Genomic DNA, 19,969 nt, shown 5'->3' with positions numbered 1-19,969 from the left:
TCTCGCGTTATGGCGTTATTATTTGTATTATTTTTTTCTCTTTTTCTTTGTTACTAACTGTGAAAAACTAAAGAAACAGATTGTTTAAAAAAATCCTCTCATAACAGCAAAATTAAAATCTTTATAACTGACATTTTCATCTTAATCCAGACACAGCCTGTCCGATGACGTGAGAGGCCCTGGAGCAGTGCTAAAAGGCATCCAAAATTATGCACAGAGATGCCCCAGATCACGGCGTGTGTAGGGATGTCAGGCTGATTCTGGTTGAACAGACATGCAGATCATCGCCTGTAGGGTCTTGAACATGTGCTGAAAAGTTGTTTTCACTCAGCAGGAGAAGAGTTTGGTACTCAGCACAGTAGCTCACCAGGGAGAGATGAATCTCAGTAGGATCTTCTCTCTCTCTCTGGACTCTGTAAACTGATCCCAGGTTAGGTGAAATAATCTTGGGGTCTGATCAGATATTGAGGACAACAGCTGTTTGTTGTTTTAAAGCCTTAACAGTCATACTGAATGCATATTGATAATGAATATTCCAGTCTTATAAATTCATCATCAGTGGATAATAAAAATGTTAAAATCTGAAAAAAGTATTTGTGTAATATCATGCTACATGTAACACATGGCATGATATCCCGCCTGACTTGTTTAAGGTTCTTGCAGGTAGATCCTCTGTCCAAAGTATCTAATGAGCATTTTTGTATGTTAAAACCCAGCACTCATCTGCATCTAATATTGATTCATTTACATTTATAAACATTTCAGCAGCTGATTTTTCAGTTTTTGCTCATAATGATGTCACTAAAAATGGTCTAGCCCACAGGACATCTCATTGGAGCAGTCCTGCCCCCGACCGAAATGAGTTTGACATCCCTGCTTTAGAGTCCTGAGATGTTTTTTTTTTTTGTTGTAATGAGAAACATTGACACATTAGTTTTACAAGTCAAGTAATTCATTAATGGTTACAATTTTCATGAAAGTAATCTGTTACTGTAAAATCACCCATTTCCTTTCTCCTCTGTGGCCACAAAAAGAGAGAAAGAAACAAGTATCTCCTCAAGGCATCTGTCCTTTCATGTTTAAAGGGGAGAACGGGGTTGGTTGTCACACTTTACTCTAGTGTGACTTGCTCTAAACATCTTTCAGTCGTCATCCCTACATTAAATGAAAGCTTTAAGGTTGTGTTTGAAATGTGTATCCTTCTTATTTTCCAGTTTAACATAACAAAGTGATAATTATTGATCAAAGACACTGACAGATCATGACAACCAACACCATCATAGAGATGTGACTATTACGAATGCTAATAATGCTAACAATGCTAATATTAGTAATAACAACAACTTTATTTATACAGCACTGATCAAAACAAGGGTTTACAAGGTTGTTTCCTGTGCAACAACAATTAGAAAAAAAGTGAAACAAAAAAAGACCAAAAGCAAACAACCAACCAACAGAGTTGCTTTTATTTGGGAGGAAAATAAGGAATTCTGGATAAATTAATAATTATAATACTGTCATGGGGTTCTCCTAAAAACCCTAACAAAACAAAACAATGTTGTAACACAGGCATAGTTGGAGGATTGCTCTGATGGTGCTTTTTTATTTTTGCTAGCCTCCCAAAGTGAGACACAGATATATTCACAAAACACGAGTAAAAGGTGCAACATATAAATATACTGTAGCTATTAACACTTTTTATAACAAAAGAAAACATTGCAAAAATAAAGTTCTTCAGTAACTAAATCTCAAAAAGTCAAACTAGTGGCTGTCCCTGTCTCTGTAACCCTGAAGCAACGCCTCACCAGGCCATAGTAGCCTTCTGGCAAAGCTAAAGCGCCCCCTACTGGGTGTACATCATTTACCTTAAAAGTAGATATTCTTTATAATTAGCATATATATAACATTTAACAACTACTGGACACAAACACCAATCTTTTATAAAAGAGCTATAGTTGTTAAATGTTTAATTAGCATATATTAAACATTTAACAACTATAGCTCTTTTATAAAAGATTGGTGTTTGTGTCCAGTAGTGTCCTGCAGTTGGTGAAAGAGCCAGTGTAAGGATCGTACTCAATGTATGTAGAAATTTTCTGATAACTGTAGCATACAGGTCCATTTAGAGCTTTAAAGTTTGAATGCTCTTTCTATTCATTCCTAAAGACCAAGCTTGTACAAAACATCTGGACCACAATAAAATAAAGGTGTTTTATCTAGGACCACAACTAAACAAAGATGTTTTTGTCTGGACCATGACTGAACAAAGATCTGGACCACAACTGCAAAAAGATCTGGCTCACAGCTGTACAAAGATCTGGACCAAGATCAAACAAGGATCTGGACCAAGATTGAACAAAAACTCTGGACCTTGAATAGCGGAGGATCTGGACCCTGACTGAACAAAGATTTGGACCATGATTGACCACAGAGCCGGACCACAATTAAACAAATAGCTGGACCATAATTGAACAAAGATGTTTCATTTTGGACCACAACTGAACGAAGATGTTTAAGGCTGGACCATGATTGAACACAGATCTGGACCACAACTGACAAGAGATTTTTGTTGTCTGGACCACAATTCAACAACAACCTGGACCTCGCATTTGGAAAGACCTAGACTAGGATAGAACAAAGATGTTTTAAGTCTGATAGTTTTTAGGGGAGTTTTTATCCAATCAAGTTCTAGATTAAACTGAATTTCCTTCCTGATGACTGAAGCTCTATCTGATCTGTTTCTCTATGAACAGGCTGAAAGAGGCTCAGTAAATATCCAAGGGACTAGGCCCAGCAGCATCCTGTGGTTTTTAGCTGAGGTTGGGGTCGCTTTGGTCTGTTTTGGCTGGACATAATTTATCGTAGACGGTCAATTCACAGCCAGAGACAGGAAGATGGTACTCATTAGAGGGGACCTGAAACAGTAGAGTTTTAACAGAGTCAGGAAATGCAACATTTCTTAACCTTAGACTTGATAAATCAAATGCTGGTTTATCTCAGTGATCAGGTTAATAAAGCGTCAAAGAGGTCACCTCCACATTCATGCTGTCTCTGTATACTCTGCTGTTCAAACCTGTGAAACAGAAACCAGTTTTAATCAGAGTCTGCTGGTCTGTGGCTGATTTAAACCCACTTAAACACTTGAAAGCTCATAGAGAAGAGATCAGAAACATTCACTAAACCTTTGCAGTAGCAGATATAAGCAGATATAACAGAGATGTAAAGATATTCAGATAGAAAGAGTTTCCTGACTTTAATGTGGTTTAGGGTTGAACTAAAAGAGTTAGACACTATGTTCTTCCTGTTTCCTTACCATGGGGTCTGATGTTCCTGTGAGCACAAACTATTGTCAGCGCCAGCCCCAAGACGATGATGATGATGACCAGAACCACGACCACGTACAGCAGCCCATCTGTGGGACATTAAAGACATGAAGACCTGATTATGACAGTCAGAGCTATTAAGAAGCACCTGAACCACAGGAAACAGAAAGTTTTACTTTTTGAAAATGTTCTTGGTCCTGATTGAATCGTACATATTTAACGTATCAAACATCTGTCTAGATGTTTGACTTGTTAAATATATATTGATCGCCTCATAGCGTTCTTAACTTTCATTGGTGGTTTTACTTAACTTTCAGAGGTTGGCTTACATAACATTCATGGATTGACTTACTTAACTTTTGTTGTTGGCTTTCTTTTATTTAAGGGGTTGACTTTCTCAACTTTGAGGGGTTGGCCTTCATTACTTCAGGCGCTGATTTTGTTAACTTTCATAGGCCAGATTTCTTAACCTTTGTGGGTTAGCTTTCCTAACTTCCAGGGGTTTGCAAACATACTTTGAGGGGTTGGCCTTCTTAATTTTCAGGGGTTGGCTTTGTTAACTTTAAGCCTAAAATTGAACAAAGCTGACCCAGTTAAGAAATTAAGTAAGCCAACAAAGAAAAGTTAGGTCAGCAATCCATGAACATTAAGTAAGCCAACCCCTACAAGTTTTAGGGGTTTAAAGTCTCTGTTAACAGACGGCTGCTGTTTCCCATCCACAGACAGGCATCATTAGCTGGGTTTCCATTACAGTTTTTTGCAAAATAAAAATGATATTTCTTAAATTTCGACAAAGTACAATTACACTTTGAATGCGTTTCCATTAAAGGGAGTTTTGGGAATAAGGCTTGCAATTCTCGTAAAGTCTCATCTCGCGTGAATCTGTTGCAGGGAAGCTGGTAATTTTGAAGAAAAGACAGAGGCAACAGATGGTACTTCAGAGGCAACGTCCACATGTATGGCAAAAGCCACATATAAGGGTATAAGCATGATGTTAAGAAAAGTCTTTTCTCCTCTTCTATCCACACAGTACTGCGCCATGTTGTCTCAGAGTGACTGGTCATGTGACACCACACGTCACGTCCTGTGTCTTGTAAATGCAGAAAAGTGTTTCCATTACACTTTTGCAATATACTTCTGTATCGCAATGTCTGAAAACCTCCTCATGACAGCGTAAAAACTTTTTGCAATATTTGAGAGGTTTTTCAACATTAAGGTGTTTCCATAACCAGTTTTTTTATTGCACTATTTAGATTTTGTGCATTTCTAAGGGTAATGAAAATGCAGCTATAGACTGTGTTTTCTGATCAGTAAACCAGGAGCACAGATTGACTGTGAATCTTATTTTATTGTCCTCAGGTGGTCTGCCTGTCCCACTCCAATAACCCTGATATCTAAAGAAAGGTCATAGGGATTTCCTTCAGATGCTACTGTTATGATCCTGCCCACATACTGATGGACTGATTAGATTTAAGAGGTCAAAGGTCATTAGGCCTCATGGTGAGCCTTTGTTTGTAACATAAATACCACAGAGTCACCCAGCTCCTCTTCCTGACCCTCCACTGTACTTCCAGGTGGATGTTCTAGCCTGAGACCAGGACTGTTCTGTAGAGCTGCTGAAATAGACAAGTTTTCTCCATGCATGTAAACACAAAGGTCTAGATCACGGGTGTCAAACTCATTCAGGGTGAGGGGGCAGATTTGCTCCAAAGAGATGTCCTGTGTGCCGGGCTATTTTTTAGCAACATGTATGTGTTTTTATATATATTTATACACACTGCCTGGCCAAAAAAAAAAGTCGCTACCTGGATTTAACTAAGCAAATAGGTACGAGCCTCCTATTGGATAATTACTGCATGGGCGATTATCTTTCAGCTGGCAACAAGTTATTTAACCCCAGCTGATGCAATGAGTAACTTCTCATTTCTTAAACAATGGATTTTTTTCTTCCCTAATGGCAAGGGCATAGTCCAAGATGACAATGTCAGGATTCATCGGGCTCAAATTGTTAAAGAGTGGTTCAGGGAGCATGAGACATCATTTTCACACATGGATTGGCCACCACGGAGTCCAGACCTTAACCCCATTGAGAATCTTTGGGATGTGCTGGAGAAGGCTTTGCGCTGTGGTCAGACTCTCCCATCATCAATATTAAAATAAATGCAACACTGTATGGAAATAAATCTTGTGACATTGCAGAAGCTTATCAAAACAATGCCACAGCGAATGCATGCTGTAATCAAAGCTAAAGGCGGTCCAATGAAATATTAGAATGTGTGACCTTTTTTTGGTGGTGACTTTTTTTTTGGCCAGGCAGTGTACATACACACACACAAGGGTATACATTAGCTATTTAAGACTGGATTTACTTGCAAGTAATCTAAACAGGTCAGGCATAAATATGCTGTCCTTGTATCACATGGCAATTTTTTCAGATTTTTAACGTTTTTAAGACCCACTGATTCTAAACTTACAAGACTGGAATATTCTTTATAAATATACAGGATTAAATGTTCATTTATAAAGAATCTGTTTTATCGTTATGAGAGGAATTTTTACCATTTGACAAGCCCTTGAGTCAAATATGCTACAGGATTTATAAACGATGTCCCACTTTAACGCAAGTGATCAAGACCATAATTGCACATCTTGTTGACAAAAAATTAAATCATATTTAAATACATTTAGTTGATATTAGTTTGGCATTACAGATTTATTATAATGAGGGATTATATCAGGCTGGAGATCAAACTGAGTCACTTGCCAGAAGCAAGATATGATGTCTGCGTTTGTGGCTGTTTGTGGCTGGACGGACAACTATGCAGGGAAAGTATTTGCTATCCTGAGAGCAGCTTCAATGCACCACAGGGATAGATGCTTGGTTTTAAAAGGCAAAAACTTCTGATATTCATCAGGGCACGAGGAAGGAAACCGTAAAACTGAGGTGCAGACAGGACCGGACTCTGTGAGAGAGCGAAGTGCAGCTGTGCACGGTGGTTACGGTCTTCATCTTAATAAATAAATAAATGAATAAACAAAATAAATCCCTCTCCTTCAGTCTTAAAAATCATGCAGTCTGTATCAGCTTGTCTTTTGGTCAGTGTGTTTGCCAATCTGAGGTGATGAAGCAGGTGCTCTGCTATGCACCCTGCTGTGCGTCTTTTTTACGATGTTCCAACCTGCTCTAAAGAGAGCTCAATGTGAAATATTTACTCATTTATTGCATTGTACTGTGATCTGTCTTTTCTATATTATAAATAGATCATGAAAAATTAGTGAAAATGTATATTTCAAACACCTAAGTAAGTAAATATTGAAAATTAATGTATTTTTTTAAAATGTCCATCTTTTCGTCTCATATGGCACCTGCTGGTGGGCCGGAAGTTTGACAGCCCTGGTCTAGATGCTAGTTACAGTTTCACCTGTTGGGGGGCTCCTGCTTTGCAGGTGACACTCTTCACCAGCAGAAGCCTCCTCTGTCGTCACTGGGGGACTCTCAGTGGAACTGGGATCTGAAATGGTATTGATGAATAATTGTTAATTGAACCCATAATAATTAACACAGCCTCTAACCTTTGCAGTTTCAAGCATTTTACATCATTTCTGCCCCATTCTTTCCATTTCTGACTACTTGTCACTGTCCTATGGTGGCCCAGAAGGGCAGATTCCTGCACAGGCAGACACATTCTGAATCAAAGAGAACAGTTTCAAGAAAAGGAAAAATGCAAGTTTAGAAGCACAACCAAAATCCAAATAAAGTACACACTAGGACTGGGTTAAAAAAAAATAAATTCTCTGATTCAGATTGATTCTTTAAAAAAGGAATATGGTATTAATTCATATAATCCAAAGATCGATCTTTTAATATGTGACTTTTCCTTCCCCTGTCAGCTCCTCTTGCTACCAGTCTTGGACTTACGCCACTCATGCAGCCTGAAACTTATCCTGCACTTGCCTCTAAAAGGGTTTAGAGTCTGATACAGGAAATTGTGAATCAGAATTGAATCGATTCATGAAATAAGTGGCAATACCCAGCCCTAGAACACACACTGGGGGTCGGAATTACACTTAGGGTGCCAAAATTGTAGGAGCTGGCCCTGCCTGCAGAAAAGTACAGATTTACTGAAAACATGTAAAAACTTTTAGTTGCAGTTTCACCTGTTGGGATGTAGCTGTGGGTGGAGACAGGAGCAGGAACCTCCTCTGTGGTCACTGGGGGACTCTCAGTGGTACTGGGATCTGAAACGGTATTGATGAAGAATCGTTAATTTAAATTAATAGTAATCAACCCAGCTCCAAACATTTGCAGTTTCAGCTATTTTTACATATTTTCTGCCCCATTCTTTCCATTTCAGTCTCCTTTTCACTGTCCTACAGTGGTTTCAAGAAAAGGACTAATGGAAGTTTAGAAGCACAACCAAAATCCAAATGAAGCACACATATTGTTGGTGGGCTGCAAATGAAAATTACACCTAGGGCACTAAATGGTATTTCTGGGTTGGACCTGACTGCAGAAAAGTATAGATTTACTGAAAAATGAATACACATCTAGCTTTTAGTTGAAGTTTCACCTGTAAGGATGTAGCTGTGGGTGGAGACAGGAGCAGGAAGCTCCTCTGTGGTCACCTTTGGACTCTCAGTGGTACTGGGATCTGAAACAGTATTGATGAATAATCGTTCACTTTACTGATCATAATCAACCCAGCTCCAAACTTTTGCAGCATCAGCCTTTATTTCATTGTTCCTGCTCATTTATTTCCTGATCTTCAGTCTAATCTATGTTCTCTCCCAAGTAGATGAGACTGGGGTGGTTTCTGGAGGGTATGCTTGAATTCTTGATGTATCACACTCCTTAGCCTCCCTGGTAAAGTTTATTTTATGGTGCTGGAAAGCAGGCTCTGTCTGATTGTGAAACCTTGGATACAGGAGGAATGAGCAGATACCTTCCTGGCCATGGGAAAGTGGACCACCTCTTTACCCTTAGGGGAGCATGGGAGTTTGCTCATCCAGTTTGTCTTCTTTTGACTTGGAGGACGCTTGCAATTGTGGCCCATGGGGGTCATGTGGGGGGTACTGCATGAATATGGGGCCCCAGGGGCCACTGCCATTAGGTCCTTGTATGACCAAAGTTAGAGTTGGGTCTGTGTTCTCAGTACAAAGCCAGAGGTTCCACCTCTGCTTTTTGCAGATGATGTGGTTCTGTTGGCTTCCCCTGCTGGGGACCTCCAGCAGGCGCTAGGGCAGATTAAGGCTGAGTGCAAGGCAGTCTGGATGAGGGTCAGCACCTCCAAGTCTGAGGCCATGGCTTTCGGGTGGAAAATGGTGAATTGCTCCCTGTGGGTAGGGAGTGAGTCTCTGCCTCAGGTGAAAGAGTTCAAGTATCTCTGGTTCTTGTTCAGGATTGAAGGTAAACGGGGGCGTGACTCTTGCAGCATCAGCAGTACTGCAGGCATTGTGCCAGTTGATTGTGGTGAGGAATCAGCTGATTTACCCCTGAATTGACTGTACCTACCAACCCTCACCTATGTTCATTAACCCTTGGTCCCTTGTAATTTTTATCTACATCTGTCCTTGTTTGTCCTGAAAACGGACATGCAGAAAGGTGCTAATAAAATAATCATTTTTCAACTTTTTTTTTTTTTTTACTTTCACTGCTTCAAATATCTTCAACAACTTCAACCCTGACAACTAAAAAAAAAATTTAAAAATTAAATATTACACCTTTTTATGCCAGTTATTGTACACCATGTCACTGCTATTTTTTTATGGTAAAAACACAAAAACACCATAATTCCCATATAAAATGATCTAGAAAAAATATTTTTTTCAATAAATAGAGCCTGGGCCATACCAATGATGAGTAGTAAATTTGATTTTGATGCATTGAAATTTTTTCTGTATTGCCGAATGCCATATTTTAGCTACATCCACCCTTGTTTGTCCGAAAACGGACATGCAGAAAGGTGTTAGTAAAATACTAATTTTTCAACTTTTTTAAAAACTTTCACTGCTTCAGATCTCTTCAACAACTTCAACCCTGACTACTGAAAAAAAAAAAAAAAATCAATGTTACACCCCTTTTATGCCAGTTATTGTACACTATGCCTATGACTTGGATTTGTCCATGCTAAACAGATGAGTCCATCTGTGCTTAAAACACGCCAGTTTTACCCTCCTTTTCTCGCGCCTCCTCCTCTACCAAATCTAATGTGAGTGAATGCATTTGTTCATGTTAGGTTTATTTTATGTACAGGCATAAAGAATCAGAGGATATAGTTAGGATATGAACCACGAACACATGCATTTCCACCTCTAACCAAAATGTGACCACAAATATGCCACTTACGCGCAGATATAAATGTACTGCATCTTTGAGATTTGATACATTCTTACCTATTGATCGAAAGGACCCGTGCATCCTCATGCTTGTAAACCCACTTGCTATGAAGTGAGAGCAAAGTTAAAATTGTCCAAATGTCCCTCTTTCTTAGTCCTAGGCTGCAGAATCCACAGGTAACATATCCTAATGTAAACACTTATGGCATGTTTGCTTGTAAACATACATGCAGATTCGCACCCGATCACATACGTAGGAGCCCACAAACTTTTCCTTACACATCTAGCCCATTCTCAGACATCCATATCTAGTGGCATGAATCGGTTCATTTAATTCTGATGATGTTTAGCGGGTGAAATAGCGCTCCGAACACTCTGAGCACATGGAAGGAAAACCATGTCTGCGCTGCTGAAAGGGTTAAAATGGTGTGTTGCACTGTTGAATGGTGAAATTTAGATCCCTGGTGATCGACTGACAGCAAAAAAAAAATGGGTGCTATAAGATGTTTTGGTGCCCTAGACACACAGTCAAAAAACGTGTTTTTAATGGAAGTCTGTGTGTCTGATTTCAGACAAACAAGGCTGGATCTAGCTATTTTGCGTCACGGGTGTTCTATGGGTGACACGGTTTTCATTTTTTACAATTTTTTTTAATATGAAGAAAAATGATAACTTTGGCCAAATTTGATGCCTCAATCTATAAAATGTGACTATTAACTCAAAAAAAAAAAAAAAAAAACGATTATAAAAATGATGAATGTCCTCAAAACGGACATAGTAGGGACCGAGGGTTAACTCTGGGTAATGACCAAAAGAATGTGACGCCACATACAAGCAGCCAAAAGGAATTTTCTTTGGAAGGTGTCTGGGCTCAGACTTAGAGACAGGAGGAGTTCAGACATCTGTAGAGAACTAGGAGTAGAACATTGAAAGGAGCCAGTTGAGGTGGTTTGGGCATCTGATCAGTAGATTTATTGATTTATTAACAGCTCTACTGTTTATTTATTGTGAATTACACTGGCTCTGAAGACACGGTTGTTCTCTTCTGGTTTAAGCACACTCAACTAGCTTGTATACTGTATGCTGATTTTGTCAGTAACAGGAGGTTTTGTTCATGTCTCAGAATCAGCTTCTTCCCTCCTAAACCATCACTCACAAATGTACAACAATCACACAACAACAACACTCACCAAAAATGACGATGAGAGGAAAGTCTTGATATGAAACTGTAGACAGGGCTCTGCCGTAACCACACCTGTGCCATCCAGTGTCAGACCTGGTCAAGTTTGAGATGGTCACGTACAGCCCATACAGAGACTTAGTTCTATATTCAAGGCGGTATCTGCCACTCTGAGCATCGCTGGTATTGGTTTCAATGAGAATGTCTTCTTCTTTAACACAGTCTCCCCTACAGAGGAACATCCAACCTCCAGGGACAGGATCACCACTGCATCCACGTGTATAGTGTTCCCCTTCAACCTTTGTACCAGCAAAGTACGAGTTTCCCTGAATTGGATCTGAGGAGAAATAAAGATGAACAGTAGCTTAATTAGCTTCTCTAAGGTCTAGATAATAAATAATCCTCTATAGCTAACCCTATACACGAAGTCTTCTATCAAGCAGGGCTGTTGCGTTTCCTGCAGCACCATTTGCTTGCCTCTTCGGGAGGAAAGCGTTGCTTTTTTTTACTCACTCACAACTGCGTTGTAATGTTATTTAAATGTATCAGCATTGTTCAGTGCCATTTACCGTATCTGTTTAAGAACGGCAATCTTTCCCTTCACCTGTTATTAATATAAATTTAAATGTTACAGACCACTCTATCGATCACCTGGCTCATACAGCGTCATTATGGTGATTTCTGTCTAAAAATAGAACACGATGAACCCCTGTCTGGTAGAGATGACAATTCAACCACTGCTACGATATGGTTTTGGAGAAAAGGAAGTCAATATTTTCTTCACTCTTTCAATAAAAATATGAATAATAACAGTATAATACAATAATATTTCTCCTTTCATGTTGATGCTATATTGAGCCGTTATTAAATCTTAACTGCTGCCTTCTGTGTGAGGCCTATGCGATGAGGAGGCAGCCTTGCTGGACATTTTCAAAAAACGTCTCAAGCACCACCTGTTCACCACAGCCTACAGTCTTCACTAAACCACCCCTTACACTCATCCTACCCCTCACATAATTTGTCCATGTCTGTGTGTTCCTGTAACGTGTCCTTGGGTTTCTTGAAAGGCGCTGTATAAATTCAAGATATCATTATTATTATTATTATTATTATTGCCTGTGAGCCTGCGCTGAGGGCAACAGACCCAGTCCTTACGCTTATGGATCTGAGTACACATTTGTAGATCGTGCGCGGTAGGTGTTGCAAAAGTCACGTGTGTATGACAGCCAATTGAGAGGCAGATTCTGAACCAAAATGAACAAAGTCCACAATTAGCGTTGAGTCTGGACTTGATAAAGCATAGCTGGATGCTGAATATGCATCACTCAATGACTGTCAATCATGGTCTTCTGAGCAATAGTCAAGTCAGCAGTCTTCCCCAAGATTGTGGTTGTGTATACTGAAATAATACTGTTTCATAATATTCTATTGTTTATGGTAATGGATTTTCAAATGATTCTGATTGGTATGGTCATTCTCTGACCAGGAACAAGAGTATCAGATTGAAGCTTCGGAGGATGGATCCTCAAGATGACAAATTTGGACGGTCCATCAACTTTGTGAGGTTCAAACTGCTCCAGGTGTCATCAATCCTGCAGGCTAAAATAACTATTAATCTACACTCAGCCATTACATATAACTGTTATTATGAAGAAACGTAACATTTTAAAATTGAGTTCAAACTCACCATCAACAACTCTGACCATAAAATCACTGTTAGACTGTGGAGCGTCGGCCCCTCCGAGCCCACACCTGTAGCGTCCTGAGTCTGACTTCTTCAGGTTTGTGATGGTCACGCTTAAAGTGCTCTTTGTGCCTGATTTAGACACCTCTTGGTAACTAGCTCTGAATCTGCCATTCACAGCTTTGACACCGTCTGTTTTAACAAGAATATCCTCTCCTTCACATTCGTTTTTACAGAAGAACTTCCAGTCATATTGCTTTGAGAAACTACAGGCGATGCTCCCATTTCCTCCTGTAGCTCCAGTGTAGATGTTGAGTTTAGCAGTGACAGGACACAGAGCTGTAGGAAAATCAGAGAATCAGCATCAGTACTGACAGCCAGAACTTTCTGTAGGGTAGACTGCAAGTCTCATCAGGTGTTGATGGTTAAGTTATACAGCAGTATTACTCATTTAGCTCCCTTAATGATCTTGTCAATGATTTTAATGATTAACCCGGATTCTAAGTTGACACAGAAGCTCCTGCAGGAACAAAAAGAAAAAAATAATCCAAAACCCACCATGGAAACTGCTGCTATCGCTCAGTTAAACAGAAAATGCAGGAAAGCTGAGAAGCAATTGCAACATTTTTAAATAAGCTTGTATTTTCAATGATGCAGTCAGAAAAGAGAGACCAAGACCATTTCTCTAAGATTATTCTAGCAAATCTTAAATCAATGAATATTGACACATACTCAACTCTTAAATGTGAAAATTTAAGAAAAGTATTTTAATGAAACCACTCATACTCCTGCCCCGCCCCACCCCGCCCTGCCCAGCTGTATGGCAGAAGATGCCATAAGGGACAGGATGAAGCCCTCCTCATGTCCTTTGGATCCCATCCCAACCAGTCTGTTTAAATCCTGCTACATTAGCCTCTCATGTAAAATAGCAAGGATTATAAATACACCTCTGAGTACTGGCTTCTTCCCTTCAGCACTGGCTTCTTCGCTTCAGCACCATAAACCTCCATCATAAAACCTTTCCTTAGAATAAAACAGTCTACATCTGTCAGAGTTCAATAATTACAGACTGATTTATAACCTTCTGTTTTAGAGGAGAACTTTTGAATCAAACCCACAACAGCATTTGAGACTCACTTCAGAATAAACCCCAGCATAGAGACCACCCTGCTGAAATGATGTTTAAATTATTTTAGATTTAAAAAAAACATTATGGCAGACCTCATTCTTTTAGACATAAATGCAACATTTAACACAACTGACCATGACATTTTAATCAGTAGACTATATGGGCTGATCTCTCTGACCATGTTTTAGACTGGTTTAGCTCCTATCTTTAGAACAGACAGTTTAATGTGCTTGTTTGTTTCATGATTTTAATCATGATATCCCCCAAGGAAGCAGTCTAATTTTTAATTGGCCCTCATTTATCAAATCTGCCTATGCCAGAAAATTTGCTGTACACTCATGCACAGAGTTTATCACAGCAAGAGTTTACGTTATGCTCATATCCCACACCAGGTCTAAAATCGTGTACGCAAGTTTTCTACTTAGTGTTCAGCAGTGTTGGGGGTAACGCGTTACAAAGTAATCTGTTAGAGTACTCAGATTACTTTTTTGGAGTAACGAGTATTAGTATTAATTCCGTTATTAGTTACATTTTCAAAAAAAAAATCTGTTACTGAAAGAAAAATTCCAAATTTCCTCTCTTCTGTAGCTTCAAAAAGAGAGAAAGACAAAAAAGAAACTCCTTGAAGCATCTGCTCTGTTTGTCCTTCTCTCTTCCTGTAGTCACGTTGGCACGTGCCAATGGAAGGTAAAACATTCTGTGCCATTACGCAGGCATTGTTAGCTTGTTGAGCAAGCGAGATTACAGAGAAGACAGCAGGCCACGGTGGAATTATCCCCATTATGATGGATTTTGGATGAAAGGGACAAGAACAGCATCACGGTGAAACTTAAGTTGAAAAGTTCCATTTGCTTTCATTGAATCAGCTGTTCAGCTGTTCCAATTACGCCCTGTTATCATGCACAGTGTTTGAGTGATTCTGTCTGCCTCTGCTCAGCTTGTTGTCAGATTGTGAGCATGTTAAAGAGATGTAAAGGTTTTCCTGTCTGTTCCCAGGCTGCAAAGACACAGATTATGGGCTGTAAATTTTTACAACTGCTGAGTGGAACGATTGGCTAAAAGGTTTTAATATTTAGCAATGCAAAAGTACTCTGACGCATTACTTTTATAAGTAGGTAATGCAGTAATCTAACGAGTTAGTTTCAAAAGTAACGCTACCCAACACTGGTGTTCATTCGCTGTGTGGTGTGAATCTGACTGTTAAATCAGATACAAATTTAGAAATTAAACCAACGCTTTTACAGTCCCTGTGCAATGTGTCTTTTCAAAAGATGCTGATCAATGCAAAATTTCAGCTGATTTCTTTATTAGAGCCCGAGCACCGACCTTGGTGCGAGGACCCTATGTAGCTGGTATTATTATTCCTTTCCTGACTGTGAAACCGCTAATTTGGGGGCCTTAACACGCTCAAAAAATCACCAAACTTTACCCAAAATTGTCCCCCCGTGAGAAATAACAACCTGGTGGTGGAAATTCACAAATCTATCAGGCAGTCGCCACTGGGCGGGGCCCAAAGAGAGATAGGGCTGCCCGTGGGTAACATCTACATGCACCAAAATTGGTTCACGTATGTATCATGATGAGACGAACAAAAAATTACATTATGACCATCCTCTAAAATGTACAGGAACAGAACTACAAACCACTTTTGGTCAAATTTTGGCATTTTCGCAAAAGCACACATTTCACATTTGAGTGATCTCGTCTGAGGGTTTTTATCTGATGGACTCAGAATTTTTTGTCATAAACTAGACCACCTGGAGATCAAACATTGTGCTAACTGACTTTTTATGGGGTGTGGTCTTAATAGGGGCCCCATTTTACACAATTTTTTTGTGTGTTTTTTACAGTAAAAATTACACAATAATCCTTTATAACTTTTTACTGCTTATGTCAGTCATCACCAAACTTCACATGGATAATCACACATTAGTCCTGAATACATCTATAAGTCAATATCAGCACTTTGTCAGCGCAGTCTTCTTTCATTTTTTTTTTCTTTTTTTTTTTTTGGAACCTGTCATGCATACATGTCATTGAGCTGAAGTTCTCTATATCTGTTCCGACATTGACATGTTTCATTAACAGATGCCGCAGCAGCCATGTCGGCCATTTTGATCCTTCACCATTGGACAGGACGTGGGTCATTTCTGTATTATTCTTACTGTGTTGAACCTATCATGTTCTGGTTTTGACTTGAGTTCCTCAATATCAGTCCCAACATTGACAAGTCTCATTTCCCGATGCCCCAGTGGCCATGGCGGCCATTTTGATTCTTTGCCATGAAGCAGGAAGTGGGTGTAAGTCTAAAATGAAATGATCAGGATCAGGGTTTGCCTCTCTGCAGATTTCAATGTTAATTTAATGGTTTTGCTGTTGCGCCACCTATTGTAAGACACCAGTAGCACATCAAAATTGAATGTCCAATTTTTTTTCTTCATGACAAATAGTCCTTCCTGATCACTTAAACATATCAACATCCACCTTTGTCACTCTGCCACCTACTGTTGAGGGGCAGTATTACCTCATAAAAAAGTGCACATTAATGATTTTTTTTTTACATGATGAGACTCAAAGGACCATCTCCATGGTCTCTCTGCCATGCTGCAGCACAATGCAAGGGTTTGCTAACACCCCTCTGTTGCCACTAATGGGCAGCTGTGCCACACCCCGACCTGCGCCATGGTGCGAGGGCCCTTCAGTACTGCTTGCAGCCCTTGTTATTTATTTTCTTTTCTGTTTCCAACATTCCTGACTTTTTATCTACTGATTTAACGTTTTCTATTTTTGTATGACTTAAAAAGGGCATTTGAAATCATCAATGTTAATTTCACATTTTCAGTCTACGTAGAGGGAATCTGCAGACCTCATACTGGTGGGCCAGTTCATATAAAAATATAATATGATCTTGAGAATAAAATACAACATAAATATTAGTTCAATAAATCGCTTATATATCATTTAAAACATGTTGAATAACCCTGAAAAGCCATCTGTTTAAGGTAGGAATTGCCATTAGATGCAAACTGAGTTGAATTAAAAATGATCAAAAATGAAAACATTCATAAATATAAACGAGGTTTACCCCAGTTATTTAGTAAAGGAAACTTATGTCTGAGAATTTCTCTTGTATGGGAAGACTAACAGAGGTTTTTCTGAGGAAATACCACAACATATTTTTTCAGTGAATGCTTCAGTATTAATCACAATTATAATTATTATTATTGTGATTAATACTGTTATTATTTATAATAATAAATAATCAAATAATAATAATTATTTTTTAAACAATAACATCACCAATGTATTCTGTTTATGAGTCCTTACCTGATAAGTAGAGCAAGAAGACAACCTGGTGGATCTTCATCCTGAGATTATACAGAGGGAGGCGATAAATAATCTGACTGAAGATTTCTGCCCTTCTACTTAAGTATCTCTGATGGAGACATATGGTTCACTTTAAGTCACTGTCTTAAATAACTATTACTTCTGCATCACAGTTTAATAACCTGGGTTTGTCTCAGTTTAAGGAACAGAGATGTTTCAAAAAAGGAAATGAAGATAAACAATGATAGGTGCATTTTGTTAGAACTAAAAAAGTTCAACCCCAGTGGCTGCCTGCTTCAGTTATCATATTGTACATACAGTTGCAAGAAAAAGTATGTGAACTCTTTGGGATTTATGCATAAATTGGTCATAAAATGTGTTCTGATCTTCATCTAAGTCACAACAATAGACAAACATAGTCTGCCTAAACTAATACCGCACAAAAAATGATATGTTTTCATGTTTTTATTGATCAAACCATTTAAACACTCACAGTGCAGGCTGGAAAAAGTATGTGAACCGCTAGGCTAATGACTTCTCCCAGGGGCTAATTGGAGCCAGGAGTCAGCCAACCTGGAGTCCAATCAATGTGACGAGATTGGATGTGTTGGTTAAAGCTGCCCTGCCCTATAAAAACACACACCAGTTTTGAGTTTGCTGTTCTCAAGAGGCATTGCCTGATGTGAACCATGCCTGGCACAAAAGAGCTCTCAGAAGAACTACAATAAAGAATTGTTGACTTTCATGAAGCTCGAACGGGTTACAAAAGTATCTCTAAAAGCCTTGATGTTCATGTGTCCAGGGTAAGACAGACTGTCTACAAATGGAGAAAGTTCAGCACTGTTGCTACTCTCCCTAGGCGTGGTTGTCCTGTAAAGATGACTGCAAGAGCACAGCGCAGAGTGCTCAATGAGGTGAAGAAGAATCCCAGAGTGTCAGCTAAAGACTTACAGAAATCTCTGGCACATGCTAACAGTTGTGTTGACAAATCTACAATAAGTAAAACATTAAACAAGAATGGAGTTCATGGGAGGACACCACGGAGGGAGTCACCGCTGTCCAAAAAACACATTGCTGCACGTTTGAAGTTTGTAAAAGAGCACCTGGATGTTCCACAGCACTACTGGCAAAATATTCTGTGAACAGATGAAACCAAAATTGAGTTGTTTGGAAAGAACACACAACAATATGAGAAACAAAGGCACAGCACACCAACATCAAAACCTCATCCCAACTGTGAAATATGGTGGAGGGGCCATCATGGTTTGGGGCTGCTTTGCTGCCTCAGGGCCTGGATGGATTGCTGTCATTGATGGAAAAATAAATTCCCAAGTTTATCAAGACATTTTGCAGGAAAACTTAAGACCATCTGTCCGCCAACTGAAGCTCAACAGAGGATGGGTGATGCAACAGGACAACGACCCAAAGCATAGAAGTAAATCAACAACAGAATGGCTTCAACAGAAGAAAATACGCTTTCTGGAGTGGCCCAGTCAGAGTCCTGACCTCAACCCAACTGAGATGCTGTGGCATGACCTCAAGAGAGTGATTCACACCAGACATCCCAAGAATATTGCTGAACTGAAACAGTTTTGTAAAGAGGAATGGTCTGAAATTCTTCCTGACAGTTGTGCAGGTCTGATCTGCAACTACAGGAAACGTTTGGTTGAGGTTATTGCTGCCAAAGGAGGGTCAACCAGTTATTAAATCCAAAGGTTCACATACTTTTTCCACCCTGCACTGTGAATGTTTACATGTTTTGTTCAATAAAAAAATGAAAACATACCAGTTTTTTTGTGTGGTATTAGTTTAAGCAGACTGTGTTTGTTTATTGTTGTGACTAAGATGAAGATCAGAACACATTATATGACCAATTTATGCAGAAATCTAAAAAATCCCAAAGGGTTCACATACTTTTTCTTGCAACTGTATTTACCAGAATCATACAGAAACTCAGTAGCCTACAATGACAAAGTGAAAACAGAATTTTATAAATTGTTTTAAATTCATTAAAAATAAAACCTGAAAAATCACATTGACACACATAATTCAGACTCTTTAGTCAGTACTTAGTTGAAGAACCTTTGGCAGCAGTGACAGCCTCGAGTCTTTTTGAATATGATCCAACAAGCTTTGCTGACAGGATTGAGGAATTTTCTGCCATTTTTCTTTTCTAATCCTCTTAAGCTCAGTCAGGTTGGATGGGGACCGTGGGTGGACAGTGATTTTCAGGTCTCTTCAGAAGCCTCACTTTCCAGGCTGGTAAGTTTCCTAGCTTAGTTAAATTCATGCAAGAATTCTCATCTGAGTTTAATCATAAAGCTGCTGCAATTTTAAAGTACAGTTCCAATCACTTTCAAACTCAGTGTTCATGCAGGACATCTTGCACAAACACTTAGTCTTGACAAGAAATAAAGGATATACAGTAATATATGATATGGTTAAAAAAACATCCACAAAGTAAACTGTCCTTTGTTCCTGTGCTCCTCTCCTCAGTCTTTCTTTTTGTCAAAACTTCAAACCATGATGCATGATGGTAAATATTGCTGTACTAGGGACCATCGGCTGTTCACTGCTTTACACAATGCATTGTGAAATAGGAACAGTTCATCATATAGTGTATACCAATGCTCACTCAGGATGCTGACACCAGTACAAAAATGTCCAATTCCCTATATTTGTCACATACCTGATGCACTCTGATACTGGTCTGAATTCGGCCTCTCTTAGTCCGTCACCCTCAGATGAAACTGCTGTGGTCGATAAATAAATCAAGGTGTGGTTAAGAGGTCAGGAGAGTAAAAGGTAGTAGTATTAAAGATTATTTAACCGCACCCACAGGTCATCAGACACCACGACGACCCAAAGAGAAACCCAGCTCTGTGGTTTCTGTCTTAAGCCCAGGCTGTTATCAGTGGTCAGCAGGCTGACTGTAAGTGACCAAATATGGATATGTTTTGTGTTATAGCTCAATGAGGCAGCAGCTGGTT

General features: G+C 39.2%; 1 protein-coding gene across 4 annotated transcripts; it reads right to left on the bottom strand.

Moving 5' to 3' along the window:
* Nucleotides 1-1,025: 1,025 nt before the first annotated feature.
* On the bottom strand, nucleotides 1,026-19,887 carry LOC121521536 (V-set and immunoglobulin domain-containing protein 1-like). 4 transcript variants are annotated; one of them, XM_041805612.1, is made up of 11 exons: nucleotides 19,669-19,884; nucleotides 18,083-18,115; nucleotides 16,980-17,020; nucleotides 12,527-12,862; nucleotides 10,850-11,176; nucleotides 7,895-7,975; nucleotides 7,482-7,562; nucleotides 6,746-6,835; nucleotides 3,314-3,412; nucleotides 3,033-3,073; nucleotides 1,029-2,915 (listed from the first exon to the last, which is right to left on the bottom strand). In XM_041805612.1, exons 3-11 carry the CDS (start codon nucleotides 17,017-17,019, stop codon nucleotides 2,811-2,813), a joined length of 1,200 nt encoding a protein of 399 aa, XP_041661546.1. In that variant the 5' UTR covers nucleotide 17,020; nucleotides 18,083-18,115; nucleotides 19,669-19,884; the 3' UTR covers nucleotides 1,029-2,810. The 4 variants fall into 4 exon arrangements, with proteins under 4 accessions (XP_041661547.1, XP_041661546.1, XP_041661545.1 ...); XM_041805611.1 differs by lacking the exon at nucleotides 18,083-18,115 and having other exon boundaries at nucleotides 1,031-2,915; nucleotides 19,669-19,883; XM_041805613.1 differs by lacking the exons at nucleotides 7,895-7,975; nucleotides 18,083-18,115 and having other exon boundaries at nucleotides 1,026-2,915; nucleotides 19,669-19,887.
* Between the last annotated feature and the right edge of the window lie 82 nt (nucleotides 19,888-19,969).

The sequence above is a fragment of the Cheilinus undulatus genome, linkage group 14 (assembly GCF_018320785.1).
Source record: "Cheilinus undulatus linkage group 14, ASM1832078v1, whole genome shotgun sequence".
Classification (NCBI taxonomy): Eukaryota; Metazoa; Chordata; class Actinopteri; order Labriformes; family Labridae; genus Cheilinus; species Cheilinus undulatus.
This window is presented reverse-complemented; position numbering and strand designations above follow the sequence as displayed.